The following is a 17,173-nucleotide window of genomic DNA, read 5'->3' on the forward strand; positions in this document are numbered from 1 at the left end:
GGCTTTTTTGGTTGGCCTATCTCACTATTAATTCACATTGAGCTTACAGTCCTCAAACATCCTAAACTCCCTATCTACCTTTCCAAGAAGAATTGGGAGGGATGGTGGTCTCCAACTATGCCTCCAATCCTGTACTTAAGTTTATTTTTTGAACCTAAGTTTAAAACTTAAAATGTTTCCCTATTAAGTTTTATATTATTATATTTGGCCCCAAACTATAGCCTATCATGGTCTTTTTGAAATTCTGACTCAAGTATCCAGTGTATTAACCACTCCTCCCAGATTTCTGGGCAAGAGTCATCTGTTTTGACAAATTCTAAGATGTATTCTATTATTTCTTGGACTCATGATATACATCCAATATATTCTATTGTTATTAAGTCGACAATTATAAGTATATCTGAGCAGGGAGCCCCCAATTCTACTTCTTTTCCTTTCTTCTTCCTCAGATCCTTACTCTATTAACTCTTTAATAGTAGCTTCTTTGCATATACTTTTTATCATTCTTTGGAGGACAAATAGCTTCTTTGTCACCTTCCTCTTGAACAAACCCAAAGAGGAATCTAGTTACCAACTTTATGATATCCTGGGCTGTTTTTTTGTTTGTTTGTTTGTTTGTTTGTTTCAATTAAAATACTAAAGAGAGAGAGAGGCAGTAACATTTTGTTGATCTTGTAGACAAGCTAGAATTTGAATACAAAGGAAAATTTAATAAGCCTAAGACTCAGCAAATCCAAACATACTGCTATGATACCACAGGCTCACCTCAGCAATTCCTGCTTTAAATCCTTCTCTCCCAGTCTATACTAGTTTACATTCCAATATGAACATTTATTTCCATTTTCTTGAATTTTGAAGTCTTCCCAGTCTAATAAAATTAAAGAGCTGACTTTCCACTAACAGAAACCACCGCCACAATTCGCAATAATAGACATTCTTATGGGTACTCATATAAGGTCTAACCGTGCTAAACAAGACCTCAGGTTCTTATCCCTAGGATATAATACCACCAAAGTAAGGATTAGGAAATCTGGCAGGACATCAAGATCAAGGCCTTTATGTGACTATCTATCCGGAATCCATTCTGTGAATAGACAAAAGTCTCCTATCTTAATACTTTCAAGCTGGAATCTCCTCAAGCCTTCCTTTAAAAGTGAAAGTTAAAATGGGGATGGTGGGTGAGAGGGTCACATGAAGGGATGTGGAAATACTTGACAGTATTCATATTATTTAAGAACACTGGATGTTGTTCAGTTGTTTCACCATGTCTGACTCTTTGTGATCCAATTTGGGGTTTCCTTGGCAAAGATACCAGAATGGTTTGTTCTTTCCTTCTCCAGCTCATTTTACAAATGAGGAAACTGAAACAAACATGGTTACAAGACTTGCCCAGAGTCACACAGCTTATAAATGTCTGAGGCTGGATTTGAACTTAGGTCTTCCTGACTCCAGACCCAACACTCTATCCACTGTACTACCTACTTCCCACCTAAGACTTCAGATCCTTCAAATCACTAACTAGTAATTGAATCAACCAGAGTTCTCAGCGTAAATCATTGTTCTTCCTGTCCCTTCTAAAAGGTGCTCTGCATTGTGATACATATCTCCATGGCACTCTGAGTGGCACCCTGTCTTCCCTTAATGTTAAAAACCACTGATTATATAGGATCTACTTTTTTTTTAAAGTCCATATCCAAAGGATATACAAATATATAGAAGGCAAGACAATTTCAGACATGAAATTCATAGGATATGAATTAATACAAAGGAAAATTAGACAAAGTCAGAAGAGACTGAGTTAAAATCTCCACATAAATATTTACTAGCTCTTTTAAAATAGGAAAATCATTTTATTTTTCTGATCATCAATTCCATCATCTGAAAAATGGATATTGTTATATCTGCGTGGGGACAGCCAGCCAGGTGGCCCAGTGGATAGAGTGCCTGGCCTAGAGTCAAGAAGAAGCCTCTTTGTTCAAATATGGCCTCAGATAATTATACTCTGCCTCAGTTCCTCATATGTAAAGTGAGCTGGAGAAGGAAATGGCAAACCACTCAAGTATTTCTGTCAAGAAAATCCCAAACACAAAGGGGTCACAAAGGGTTGGACAAAACCAAAAAATGACTGAGCATCAACAATAATACCTATGTGAACTGTATCTCAAGATTGCTGTGACGATCAACTGAGTTAAAGTAATGGGGAAAAGATCAGTTTGGCATAGTGACCTCAGAGAGAGCTGACTTTGAAGTTTCAAATACCTGCTTCAAATTCTCCTTCTGAGACATATTGGTTTTGTGAATACTAACAAGCTATTTGATGACTCGATGGCTCAGGAATCTCTCTAAAATTAAAACCCTAACTCTCCCCCTAATCCCATAGAGGTGACTCTACTCTGCATTGGTAGAAGGAATTTTCTCACCATGAGTTCCCTCTACCACAGACAAAGATCAATTACCAAAAAAATATTAAATTTATATGAACTGCTCTAACAATAAATTAGAACATTCCAATGAAAAGATGAACTACTTTCAGAGCAGCAATAATTATTGTCATTTTTCAGTAAGACATTCTTTCTGTTCTTCAAATCATAAAGGTGTTAAATCTTACTTAAAACTCATTGAGTTCAATCCTACAAAGGGCAGTTACCTTAATACAGAGAAAACAGAGTAGCTCTGTTCCCCATGGAGCTTCCAAAGCTACCTTCTACCCAAATCTGACTTCTTGTGAATGCATTTCATTGTTCACAAAGGAAATGAGTGAGGAGATACGGGTAGACCTCAGTAAAAATCCATCAACACTATGGGGTAAAAAAACAACTCAAATTTCATTTCCTATTTATAAATGATCAGTACTGCCATCTGTATATATACAGGATAGAACTTCAATAGTATGCTTTTGAAACATTACAAATACCATGCATAAGCATAAGCATATACATATATGCGTAAAATAAAATGGAAGTCTATACCTGTAAAGTCATAGACTGAAAAAAATAATCTGGATAACTAAAGCAATAAAAAAGTAAATCTTTGCATCAGTTACCTGGGATGTTTAAACAATGCTCTTTTGAGAACTATTTTATGGGAATAATTGCCTCCATTTTAAAATAGGTAATTACCTCAAAGGTTTTCACATTATTTTGTTTAGATAAGGATTTGATGAAGTTCCAAATGATATTTAATATAAAACAAGGGAGTAAATTAAATTAGAAAAATTCTGCTTTTCAAAACCTGAATTCAAAAATAAGTATAAAAAGAAAAAGGCTCTTCATAGTAATGGGGGCTGCTCAATGCTCATTTATTTTTATTTTAGATCTTACTTCTCTCTTTATCTTACTTCCACTTAGTTTCCATCCCTTATTTCTACTGCTAGTGCCCATCACTCTGACACCCTCTGCTTGTGGTCTTCTTTTAAAAAGGAGCATTCACACAAAGTCTGCTCCATTCTTAAGGATGTAATGGTAATTCTTGCCATGAAATTCCCCGTGGGAAACCTTAGGTGCCTCAGGATCCTTCTTTGGAAGACAATGAGTTCATATTTAAAACAATATTAAGTGAGTACTACATGTTTGGCACTGTGTTGAGCACTCAGTCAATAATTTATTAAGGGTCTACTATATACCAGACATTGTACTAAGTGCTGGTAGACAAAGATAAAACAATGTTTCTCTCCTTAATGAGCTGTATACTTCCACAATATGGGGGTACATTGTGCGAAAAGAAATAAAACAAGTGGATAGAGCACCAGCCCTCGAGTCAGGAGGACCTGAGTTCAAATCTGGCCTCAGACACTTAACACTTACTAGCTGAGGGACCCTGGGCAAGTCACTTAACCCCAATTGCCTCACTTAAAAAAAAAAAAAAGAAAGAAAGAAAGAGAGAAAGAAAACAAAATTGAGGAAGAAAACACTAACACCTGGGGACATCAGGGAGAGCTTCCCAGAGTAGTTGGCAGTTGATCAGAGCCTTGATGGAAGATAAAGATTCTGAGAAGGAAAGAGGGAAGGGGATCTCATTCCAAAAAGCATTGTGAGAATGGGGGGAAGTAGGGGTACAACTTTGAGAAATGCCTAGTTCTCAAGGTTGGCTTGAACATACTGCTTGGGAAGGGAATGAATATGAAAATCTGGGATTTACCAAGAGATCATGAATTGAATCCTAGAGTAAGAACTGGAAGGATTTTAAGAGGCTATGTAGTCCAGTTCCCTTATCCCTTATTTCACAGATGATTAAACGGAGGCCCAAAGAGGTTAATGACTTCTAAGGTCAAACAGCTATTATGGTAAATAGCAGAGCTAAGATGTGTGTATGTTTGTGTGTCTGTGTGTTGGGGAAGGGGTTGGAATATTAAAAAAATATTATGAATTCAGTGAACACCAAATAAAATGGGTATTCCCATGAATACAGTAGAATGGAAAAAAGGGTTGTGTCTGAAAGTATTGGTTTCTGTTATGTACATCTTGTAACTAGTGATCTGGTGCTCTTTTGAATATCCTACAGTGAGCTAGAATAATAATAGTACAACAGCAGCAGTATAGAAGGTATTATCTATATAGGGATTTAAGATTTGGAATATCCTTTGTATATGCCATCTCATTGGATCCTCATAGCAATTCTGAGACACAGACATTATTATCCCACATACAGATGATAAAAGTAGATGGGCAGCTAGGTGGCAGTGACTAGGTGCCAGGCTTGAAGAAATGAAGATTTATCTTCCTGAGCTCAATGTGACCTCAAACACTTACTAGCTATGTGACCCTAGGAAAGTCACTTAATCCTGTTTGCCTCAATTTCCTCATCTATAAAATTAGCTGGAGAAGGAAATGACAAACCATTCCAGTATCTTTGCCAAGAAAACCCCAAATAGGGTCAAGAAGAACCAGCCACAACTGAAAATGACTGAACAATAGCAACAAACCCAATTTGAGTGTTTTAGTGACTTGCCTTGGGTCATGTAGCTAGTATCTGAGACAGGATTTGAACTCAGGTCTTCCAAACCTCAACTCAGCACTCTATCTACTGTAGTACTTACATACCTAAAGGGACATTTGAGACTATCTTGTTTTTTGTGAAGGAGGGAAGTTCAGCCCAGGGAGATTATATAACTTGCCAAAATATCACATAGAACAGTAAAGAACTGAGCTAGGGTCTTAACATACTTCATCTGAATGTTGTCAATGCTCTTTCCACTGTACTGTCCTGGATTAACAAACAGCCTTTTCTGGGACTAAATGCACTTGCTTAGGCTATCGAATTATCTATGGCAACCTCTTCTTTCTGATGAGAATGCATGGCTCCACAGTTGAATAAGGGTATGCCATTCCTGGGCCAGCTCCTGCCAAAATGTTTCAGTCTCCTACCCAGTCAACTATCATGTAACACAAAGGCAAAGATGCTAATGCCTTAGTCACAAATGGGGCATCAACTTTAAAACTTCATGCTTTAGGGGCAGCTGGGTGGCACAGTGGATAAAGCACCAGCCCTGGATTCAGGAGGACCTGAGTTCAAATCCGACCTCAGACACTTGACACTTACTAGCTGTGTGGCCTTGGGCAAGTCACTTAACCCTTACTGCCCCACAAAAACAAAACAAACAAAAAAATTCATACGTTCATAGTACTTAGGAAAGCCAATGTTCTAAACTTAGATTCCACACAAGTAAAACTTACAAGAAACATTGATCCAACAAATGCTACCTGAGAAGCCAGGACAGAAACCACATGAATATGCCCCACATTATGAATTAATGATGATCCTAAATCATTCTAAATCTCTAACACCCATTCACAAGAATCATTCAGCTTTTATCAAAAACCACATGTCATCCTGATTGATGAAGAGAGAGAAATATAAATATCACTGAATGGGTCTGAACCTGACCCAGACATTTAAATATTTTTATAACTTCAGCAGCATTAAAGAAAACAGGCACTGTCTCTTGACTTATGCAATGCGGTGGACTTGGAACAAATGCTTTGCATTGCAAGCAGTAGGTGGCAATGTTAAAATAGAAATGTTAATCTCAGGAAAACCCTTGCCTGCTGTTTTATTACCTTCCATCGAGTTTAAAGAACTGTCTCTCACACACATGTATACACACAGACATCAACAAACTGTAAAACACTGATTTATAAAATAAAGTTGGTTCTCTACTCTGACATACTAAATTGTGATCTATTGGTAGGCTGAAAATGAGAAAAGGGGAAAAAATAACAACAATGGTTTTATTTACTCTTCAGAAGAAACTATTGACTAGACATGTTACCATAAAAGTGAAGCTTTTCCCAGAAAAAAGAGAAGTATTGAAATTTTACATTGAAAAATAATACTAATATACAAGTATAAAGTGTATATACATGTGTATGCACATTTTTGGACCTTGTTATTTTCTAAAATTCTGGCATAATTCAATTCAATAAACATCTAGTAAGTGTCTATTATGGGCAAGGTACTATATATCCTATTTAGAATTTAAAGACAAAAATTAAACAGTCATTGCCCTCAGGAAACATTTTCCATTGGACTATGCTTTACTAGAAACAGATTTATTATAGAAAAAGTAAGAAGTCAACAGGAGACATGTTGTGGAGGAGGGTCAATAGAGAGTGGGACTTTTACCAAGATCAGAGTCTAAGTCCAGCCTCCGAAATTTCCTAGTCACGGATTTCGTGGCAAGTCACTTAATTTTTCTCAGCCTCAGTTTCCTCATTTGTAAAATGAGGATAGTAGCTGAAGCTATTATGAAGTTGTTGGGAAAATGAATGAAATAATACATGTAAAGTACTTTGCACACATTAAAGTACAATTTAATTATCAGTCTTTATTAAAAGCAGCTATCTATCCTGTAATGATTGGAATAACGCCACCTGCTGGAGACTTACTGTAGAAGAGTTCTGCCCATGAAGCGAAAGTCTTTGAGGGCAAGACCAGGAGTCTTTTCTTTGTCGTCAGGAAGTGACGCGGGCTAGTGGGAGGAGGAAGGAAGAGACTGGCGCTCGGTCTAGGGCTCTTTCCTGGGGACTCTGGTGGAGTGCTCTCCCTTTAATAGATAGATGAATGTAGGCCTTTCTCTCTCTTTACCAAATTCTTATTCTCCTTAATAAATGCCTAAAAGTCTAACTCTTGCTAAAGTTTATAATTTATTGGCGACCACTAATTAGATATTTTAGACAGTCTAGCTAGAATTTTAGCCCTTAACAATCCTATCTGTCTTTTGTCTGCCTGTATAACTGGCTGGCTATGATTTTGACACTACACAAGATAGAATGAGTCTTGCTACTGCATATGATAGACATAGCCAGAGTATCTTATCTTAGCCCTGCCATAGTAACCCATCAGGAACAGCTGATGATTATTGTCACTGTCACAAGTCTGAGTCTTCATCACCAAGAGATTTTAGGACAACAAATCACCAGTAATTTTCAAATCAAAAACAGTTAATACAATGTGATGTTTGCATTCTTCTGAATGGACTGACACAAAGTTCTCTCTTTAGCATCTCTTCTGACAGCTAACATCTTCATTAAATTCCTCTAATACTCTTGAAAAACACAGAGCAAGAAAAAAAGGGAAGTTTTCTCTGTGGTGACAGCAACTTGATCATTATTATTTATGACAGCTGAAAAGCTTTGTGCCATTAGGAAAGTCATTCATTTTTAGATAGGACTGAGAAGCAACTGTGAGGAAGGCTGGAACCACCCAAGAAATGTTCAAACCTTTCAAGAAAAAGCACTACATGTTAACTTAAAGAATAATGGACATAACAAGCTATATTTGAATTCAGCCTCCCAGTAGTAAATTGCAGAAAAGGCTTTTTTACCCTCCATTAAGTACAAATAAATAGATCTCAAATCACCCTTCAAGTTTTTCTTGAAAGCTTCAAAGCAGGGTTCTTAATCTCGGGTCCATGGACTCCCAGGGGGGACTATGGATAACTTCAGAGTTTCTACAAACTAAAATGATATTTTTTATTTTTATTAAACTCTAATTGAAATCCACCATTTACTTCAATTATAACTCTAGGCAGCAAATGTTATTCTGGAAAAGGTCACAGAGGTTTCAGCAATCTGCCAAGAGGTTCATACCCACCCTCCAAAGAAAGATAATGAACCCCTGCTCTGCAAAAACTAGGAGGGTTTCTTGGAAAGGTTAGATGTTTATCCAGGATAAAGTTTTTGGAAGATTCATAGAATTTCCAAGGTGGTTGGGTCTACAGTGGTGATTTTATCTATTCTGAAGTATGAATCATCTCTACCACCTCCCTAACTAGTCTAGTTTCTATTGGACTGCCTCCAGTATTAGGCAACTCATCCATCACTGGAAACAAGCACAATTGGTCCAATTTCCTTAATGGGAATTAAGATTAGAAATATGTCTAAATACATCTTCTACATAAAATTACAGTGTGGTCAGGTGAGGCAAAGTACATAAGATCATTTGATCAAAGAAAGCACACTTTCATTATTGCCATCTTTTTGAAAAGATGTTTACGAAGGAATTCACATCACAGTTTGCATTTTCTATTAGGTTATCACATTGGTAGTTGTCTTCAGAAAGAATGTGTGGTTTGCTTAAGTATGTTAAATTAAAATCACATGCTAAAATGCCATTTTTGAAAATGACACATCTCAAAAAGATGCCAACACCCTCATTTGCTTCTAAGAAGTCTATATGCATTTTCCAGAAAACTATGTGGTAAGAAAAAGTAATGAAATGGTGAAAAGCATTCTTGTAGCAGTCATGTCTTTTACTTTAACATTGCAATCTGGCTACACATTCTCAGAAAGTCAGACCTGGCTTTCAGCATGTTTTGTATTATTTCTATTCCCAAAGGCCTATAAGGAAAGGGAGATTAAACCACACCATTTTGGAGGATTCCGTAGGTATTCAGAAAGGAGAGGAGGAGACAATTAGCTTACTTATTTGAATATGACTCAGAAGGCATGGCTCTGAAGTACTCCCATTCATCTTGCAGGAAAATATGATTTTACAGAAATACTGTACACACTGAATGCACCTGAAAACACTTATTTTCCGTCATTAGTTAGTGGGGGATATAGATAATTTAGTATTTTAGAGGGGTGAAGCCTGGTTTTATATATTTCATCATTTATCTTTAAAAAGACCTGACAGACTAAAAGAAGTTATTAACAATGAATTCAGTTAGGCTTCAGTGTATCTAATGATTTAAAAACTTAAACAATGGAAGATGAAGCAAGAACTATTTTTTAAAAAGAAAATATTCATTTTGTATTCCACACCAAAAAGACAAAAATAAAACTACTCCTATCCTAAATTGATTTGATACTTGTAATTTATCATCTGTCAGTCTGAATATTTCATAAAAGTAATGCTTTACACCTATTCATAAATAGCCTCAGGGTGTAAATGCCACTTGAATAGTGTAATGAACATTAAAAATAAAACTGAACATCCTGTGATTAGAGTTTACCCATGAAAACAAGAATAGGCATAATTTATAATATTTTATTATGCTTAAAATCTCCTTTATTTCCTATAGTGACTGTAATACTTCTATGAGAAAAGAGATAATTTTCTTTTTTATATACTCTTTGTTGAAGTCTTGCTTATTTGAATATTAATGTGAGCTACTTTCAAGTATGGATTTTTTTCATTCTTTGTACTTGTATCCTTAGTGCCTATCTCAGTGTTTGGTACATGGTAAGTGCTTAAATAAATGCTTATGGATTGAATTTCAGCCTCATAAATCTCAAGCCAGAAATGCATCTTCCAAGCACATCTTTTTCACCATTTTCTTATCTAGTTCCCTGGCTAAGATTTTATTTATTCAATAACCCACTTATAATCGATGAAAATTGGGGTTCAAAGGGATCTCAGAGACAATTTAACCCCAAACACCATGATTTTACTAGGGAAGAAACTGAGACCTAGGGGGCAGCTGGGTGGTACACTGAATAAATTACTGGGGCCCTAAGGCAAGAAGACCCAAGTTCAAATCCAGCCTCAGACACTTATTAGCTGTGTGACTGTGGGTAAATCACTTAATCCTGTTTGTCTCAGTTTCCTCATCTGTAAAATGAGCTGGAGGAGGAAATGGTAAACCACTTTGGTATCTTTGCCAAGAAAACCCCAAATGGGGTCACAAAGAGTCAGACATTACGGAAATGACCAAACAACAACAAAGGTATAAAAATGTAGGTAATAACAGTAAGAAGATGATAACCAGCTTCTCTACCTCAAGGAAACATCCTTGAACAGGGACTTATAGTTCCCAAGTCACTTATTTCAAATTACTGTGTGAAGTGTCTGGTCCTATAACTGTGTTGATATAAGGAACTCACAATTGAAGATACCTCTTCTAGATCACATTTTGTTTTGTTTTGTTTTGTTGGTAATTTATAATCTTAGATAATCCCCTAGAGCACAATGAGATTAAGTGACTTGCCACAAGGTCACAGAGTCAAAATGTGTCAGGTGTGCCTTGAACACAGATCTTATTGGCTTTGATGCTGTCTCCCTCTCCAGTATTCCACACTGCCTTAGAATCACTAGGCATTAAAATACTCAGCCCTGGAATACTCTAAACCTCTCTGTATTTGGAGTAGGTTTAATTCACTTGCTAAAGACTTGCTTTAAATGCATGTTATAGAATTATGCCTGGAGAAGAAATTTAGGAGAGCATGTTTTAGAAAACCTCCCATTTTTATGAATAAGAACTTTGAGGTTTAGTATTTAAATCCAGTTTACAATCTGATAAGATTTCTACTGCCTTTCCCCCAATACTGCTTCTCTATTGATTTCTAATTATAAAATATTTGAATTGGAAAGAGACTATTCTCAATCCTTCAATTTAAAAACAGGAAAACCAAGAAGATAAGCACCACTCCTTAGGCAGATCCATAAAGCAGATCCAGGACTGGGACCCAGTCTCCAGATTTCTATTTCATTCAGTTCTTTGCAACATCGCACCTGTTTCAATAACTCAATTGCTGTTGTTGCCTAAGAATGCATTCCAGATGTTCTAAAGACCAAAGACTATGGTGAGTTGGGGGAAGTGGGGACTATCCAAAGAATAAAAAAGAAAAGCAAACAAATAAAGGATATGAATGAGTTTTTAGAAGTTTTCACTATTTGTAATGTGAATGATAAACATAAGTGGAAAGATTTCTCTAAATAGAAAAAGGATTCAGAGTTTTGGACAGTTCCGTGTTTGGGAACTTCATAAACATTACTTCTTGATCTTTAGCATTCTACTTTTATTTCCTTTTTAAAAATAAAATCTCTTAGGGAAATACATGCCTTTTCCATGTTTCAGTGCATCTTTGGCCTGGATATATTCCCTCCAATGACTGCAACCCACCACCCCATTTCCATCCTATACATATCTTGTCCATATTATTCCATGGATATTTTTGTCCACAAAGTCTGCCAATATGTTGGCAACCTTCTTTTATATTTCTTAACATGGTATGAAACACAGAAAGGCATAAGTATGGTCTATCAGTTATCCATAGTGCTATCTACAAGACTGGTCCATCTCCCTTTTCTGCTCATATACAACAAGAGAAAGTAAAATAAACTCAAAGGTGAGATGTAGCAAAAATATTAAGAGAAAGTGAAGGAAGGAAACATTCACTCTCAACTTTCTCTAGACTTTAGTTTAACCTCCTCACTTCTTCTTAACTTATCTTCATTTAATTCTTGTCTCACTACATAATGATCTCTCCTGATTTTCTTTAGCTCTATTGTCTGTACCACTCACTTGGTTTGTTTCATCCCGATATAGTGACAACTTTTTTATGTTTTTGTTTTATGTCATCTATATGATTAGATTATCTCCCCCACCACAAACAAAACAAAACAAAACAAAACAAAAAAACACATCCCTTTGCTGAATTTCAGTATTGCTTTTATGGACCCCCACAATCCTTCCAGTCACCCAGATTTGTAAACTTTTCGTCACCCTTGGCTTCTTAATCTCATGTATACAATCTTTTGTAAAATTGTAGTTTATTATTTCTGTTTCCACAGCATGTCTTACCGCCATCCCTTTCTCTTCCACTTATAGAGCCACCACTCTGGATCAGACACTCATTTTTATTCTCCTTGACTTTTGACACAACCTCTTTATTGGTCTTCCTATTTTAAGTTCTGTATAATCTACCCTCTACATAGCCACTTGAATGACTATCCTAAAGCACAGTCTGTCCATATCACTAACTCATTAAACTCCAATGAATCCCTTACTGCCTTTGGAATCAAATACAAACCCTGCTCTGTCCCTTTTAAAATACATGTCAACTGTTTCCAGCATGCCTTTCCAGACTTATTATGCTCCAACTCTGAGATCCACTCTTACTATACGTTTATTATTCAGGGTAGCCAGATTGGCCTCTTGTTGGCCTTCATAAAACTCCATTTCACATCTCCATGCCTTTACAATGCTTATTCTAAGAAAGCACTCCCTTTTCACCTCTTAACAGCTGAATCTTCCTTAAAGGCTCAACTCAAATGTTATCTTCTATATGAAGTATTTGCTAACCTCTACACTCCTCCACTCCTCAGCTGCTGAAACCTTTTGCCAAAAAAAAAAATCCCTTTTATCTATTAAGTATCAATTGTACATATAGTAGTTGCTCAATAAATGATAATAAAAAGTAAACAAAATAAAAATATATTTACTAAGTATAGTTCCTCATTCAAGCCTTCAATGTTAATTTCCAGCAGTGTTTTGCAATTTTCATAAAGTTTTGTCATGGAGGAAGAACAAGATATATATGTTACTTGGCCCAATGTCACATTTGTCCCTAAGTCATAAAGTATGGCTAAAACCAACAACTTGTTTCCATCAATAAAAACTTCACTTTTTTTTTTTGGTACAACTTTAGATAGGTAAACTTGGTTAATCAATAGGTCATTAATTGAGAGTGAGTAAGGATAAGAGTAAGAGTAATAATGAGAGTGAGGGGGGGAGGGAGAAGGAGAGGGGAAGGAAGAAGGAGAGGGAGGGAAGAGGCAGGCATGTAGGGAGGATTACAGATTTTTTACTTATTTTCAGTGTCATACAATATAAAATAATTGCGTGGTAACATTCATAGTGTGATAACCAGCACAAAGTACTATATCTTAAAGATATTTTCAACTAAGACAATTTCTGCACAGCAAGTAAAAATGACACAAAAGTGACTATGCCAACTATGTCTTTGTCTGAAAATGCATGCCTTACCAGTTCCAAGAAATAAGACATGGTATCTTCCATCAGCAGCATTTACTCGATCCACAGCTATCTTTGTGTATTTGTAGTCTGTGCCAATCCTGATGATTAAAGGTCTTTTGTGGATTGGATAGATGGGATTGTACATTAAGGGATGATTCCGAATAAAGGTTACAACATCATCTGGGAACTCCTTAGTTGTTCTCATGTTGGGGGTAAAGGCTCCTCCTGGACACTGTTTAAAAATAGTTATAAATTTGAAATTAGAAATCTTATAAAAACAAATGTTGAAAACTATCTCTACAAGTAACTGGAAAATAATAAAATACTTTTATAATTTAAAAATTAAAATTAAAATTAAAATAGTTAAAACGGTATAGAATAATTCATATTAAATTTTTAAAAATCATAACTTTTTTTAAATTCAGCAATTGTAAAAGTTTTATTCCTTAGCATGACATATGTACATGAGTTTAACTCACTTCAAATCCACCAGCTTGGCCAGTGACATTGATCACTGCAGGTCAATAATGAATTTCCATCTACAAATAATTCACACTTATTCTTGTTTTAGTAGATAATCCCAGGAAGTTTTTGAAGCTACTGTGACCACCATTTTTTTTTCTTTTATCCTGATTTGTTAATCCTTTTCAAGGATTTAAAAAAAAATTCCAAGGTACTCTGTACTACATGAACTTTAAAAAAAAAGAATCTACAAGAAACAAGCCAGAGTACATATTAGCCTTAGTGATAAAAAACTAATTTGGGCTAGAACCATAACATTCACTTATTTGGGGCTGAAACCAAGAAGATTTAATAGCCTTTGTGTCTCTGGAGCAGTATTTCATATTCTTTCCATAGAATAAGCATGTAAATAAACTTTAGTAATTTGAACAGACTAAATAGTGTAATTTCATCAAATACAACACCACTATTTGAGAGAATGCCTAAATTACCCTGAATTGCTCTTTTTAGATCCTCATTCATCAAAAAATCTTATTAGCACTTATTTGGTACATATAAATATTCTCATTGTAGAAATAGGCATGACATTTAATGATATGATGAAAGATAATTAAGCAGTGAATGTAACATAGGTCTCTAATTTGTCATTACATCAATTAAATCTTCATCTGGAGCTAACTTTTTAAGGGAAAAATGTTATACTTGCATAAATATGCCCACAAATTTACCTCAGTTAAGACCAAATGAGGACAAAGAATTTTAAAAGAAATAATTTTAGGGTGTTTTAGCTGATGGATGAGTTCCATACTTCTGGGAAGTACAGAATTATGGGTGTTTTCTGCCCTCATTCCTCACACAAAGTGGAAAGATGGTAACATATGCTTTTTGAATGAAAACATGAAAAGAACAATGTACGAGTGATTTAAATAGATTCAGGGCTATGTAAGAGAGCATCAATTATGGCTTTGCAAAGTTGAAAAGCCCACACTTAAATATTTGTGAATACTCCCTTTTGCAAATACTGGATAATGCAAAATTTAATAAAAAAAATTCTAGACATTTCATTAAATTCTCATTCAATCATCACTCTGATTTGTGATATTTTATTTGTCACTAGAGTAAACTATTTTAAAATATCTGGGTCAGTATTTACTATGTTACAAATTTCATTCATCATTTTATAGGATCACAGATTTAGAGATGAAAGGAACTTTGGAAGACCATCTAACCCCAAATATCCTTCATTTATCAATGAGAGGCTGAGACCTAGAGAAGTCATATGAATTGCCCAATATAAATTTGAAATTGGAGATCTTATATAAACAAATGCTGGAAACTATCTCTATATGTAAATGGAAAATAATAAAATCCTTTTATCAAACATAAAAAAAGAAAGTCCTGGATTCCTTTGAAGTTTCAGCTAAAGTACCATCTATCCTCTACAAGAAATATTTTATAGTTTTCCTTAAACTGATGCCTTCCCTCAAAGATTTTCTCCAATTCATTTTAAACACTGTTTATCTGGTTTGTACGTAGTTGTTTGCATGTCATTCCCCCATTAGACCACAAATTTTGCCCTTTTTTGTATCCGAGGTGCTTAACATTGTTCATGGCCCATGGCAGGCACTTAGTGAATGCTTATCGCCTTGGTGTGACTTGAAAAAAAGCGCTATTTTAAAAAATCAAACAAAAAATGAATATATAGCCAAATACAGTATGAAAATACTAAATGAAGGTACAACATCAAATAGAGACATTCTAATACTATAAATTCATAAAGAAACTACTATATTATTCAAGTAGCTTTTTATTTTTCCAATTAATTTTGAACTACTGGATTCTGACACACTGAGATGGCAAGTGTTCCCTCTGGGGTAAGTTTTTCACACTGCAGCAGCATCTTCCATAATTTGCTAAATCCCTACAATGAAATGATTGCACATTTTTTTCTTAAATAATAATAATCACTCATATTTCTTTAATATATCATAACATCATGTGACACGAGTAGGGCAAACCTCAGTAAATTTCCATTTAAGGCTTTAAAAAGTTTTATGTACTTCCTTAATGCAAACAGTTAGAAAGATGCAGATTCCTGATTCAAACCTAAAAATTAAGACTCTTAATGCAATATTCTTTCCACTATACCGTGCTACTTCTTTATGTCAACTTTTTTTTTTTAATCTCCCAGTGGTGTAAGGAATTCCATGGCAGGGAATTGTAATCTACTGATGCAGAAGGGCAACTGCTCAGAAATTGAAAGGCTAAGAGACGTCACTCACACAGCCCACAATACTCCAGAGTGCCCCAGAAACCAGATTAAAACATAATTGGGAAATATTTAACAACATAAATGAAAATACAATTTTAAAAAGATAATGCTTACATGTGGTTTTCTAAGTCAGTATGAAGCTTGCAGGGATCCTTATGTGTGGTTTAGTGGCCCCCAGTTTCCATCTGAGTTTGCCATCACTGGCTTAAAAGGTTGGGCAGGGCAGAGAGTCTTAGTAATGTAATCAGGGGCTCACAAGCAGATGTCATATTGGAACCCTGGTTTGCCTGATTCTGAATTATCTGATACATCGCAATGTCTGTACCTCCCTTCATTTTTGTGTTATGTCTTAACATGTAAGCTTTTCTTCTTGGAGGAAGAAAACAGAATGAATGTATATGTTCTGAACTTGAAATAAATGTGTTCCCTTATCAACTATAAGCATTAAAACAATATATTGACAAAATACTGCTTATTAAGATAGATGGGGAAACGAGGTGGTGCAGTGAATAGAGCACTGGCCCTAGAGTCAAGAAGACCCAAGTTCAAACCTGACCTCTGACCCTTACTAACTAGCTATGTGACTCTGGGCAAGTCACTTAACCCTGTTTGCCTCAGTTTCCTCATCTGTAAAATAAGCTAGAGAAGGAAATAACAAACCATTCCAGTATCTTTGCCCAGAAAACCCCAAACAGGGTCACAGAGAGTCAGACATGACTGAAAAATAACTAAACAACAAAAGAGAGGGCATAAAGTGTACATGAATTCTAATATATTTTATATTATGCTATTCTGTAGAAAAAAATAATGACCTCATGCATTCATCTACATATTCATTTATCCCAGCCTTTTCCAGTTGTCTACAGTAAATAAAACTACATAATCCTAAATAAGAGGATTAAAAAAGAAAGAAAAAGAAAAGAAAAAAAAACCAAATGATTTATTTATAACTATGGAACCATAGGTTTCATTTCCCTTCCATTCTTCCTTCTTTTTTTTCTTTTCTCCCATGTAAGAGTAATCAGGAAGAAAAGGGTTTATACTTGGGAATTCCAAATAGGCTGTTTTTATTTTCTTGTGGACTGGGGAAATACCTCAATGATGTCTATGGAAACATCTTGTTGAAGGTATGACAATGCCATCCTAGCTGCCCAAAGAATGTTCCCTAGTAACCACATATTCCAAGATTGACACATGATTCATTTTTCCAAGTAATGATTAACCCACCCACTGACTCA

The 17,173-nt window shown here is 35.4% G+C and overlaps 1 protein-coding gene across 1 annotated transcript in view; it reads right to left on the reverse strand.

Annotated features, from left to right (window-relative positions):
* SEMA3C (semaphorin 3C) overlaps positions 1–17,173 on the reverse strand; it is a 195,516-nt gene that overhangs the window by 36,121 nt on the left and 142,222 nt on the right. Inside the window, exon 12 of the mRNA XM_043968818.1 lies at positions 13,211–13,433. Within this exon, the coding sequence (XP_043824753.1) occupies positions 13,211–13,433 (223 nt within the window). The remainder of the gene's footprint in view (positions 1–13,210; positions 13,434–17,173) is intronic.

Source organism: Dromiciops gliroides, chromosome 5, assembly GCF_019393635.1.
Source record: "Dromiciops gliroides isolate mDroGli1 chromosome 5, mDroGli1.pri, whole genome shotgun sequence".
In the NCBI taxonomy this organism is placed as follows: domain Eukaryota; kingdom Metazoa; phylum Chordata; class Mammalia; order Microbiotheria; family Microbiotheriidae; genus Dromiciops; species Dromiciops gliroides.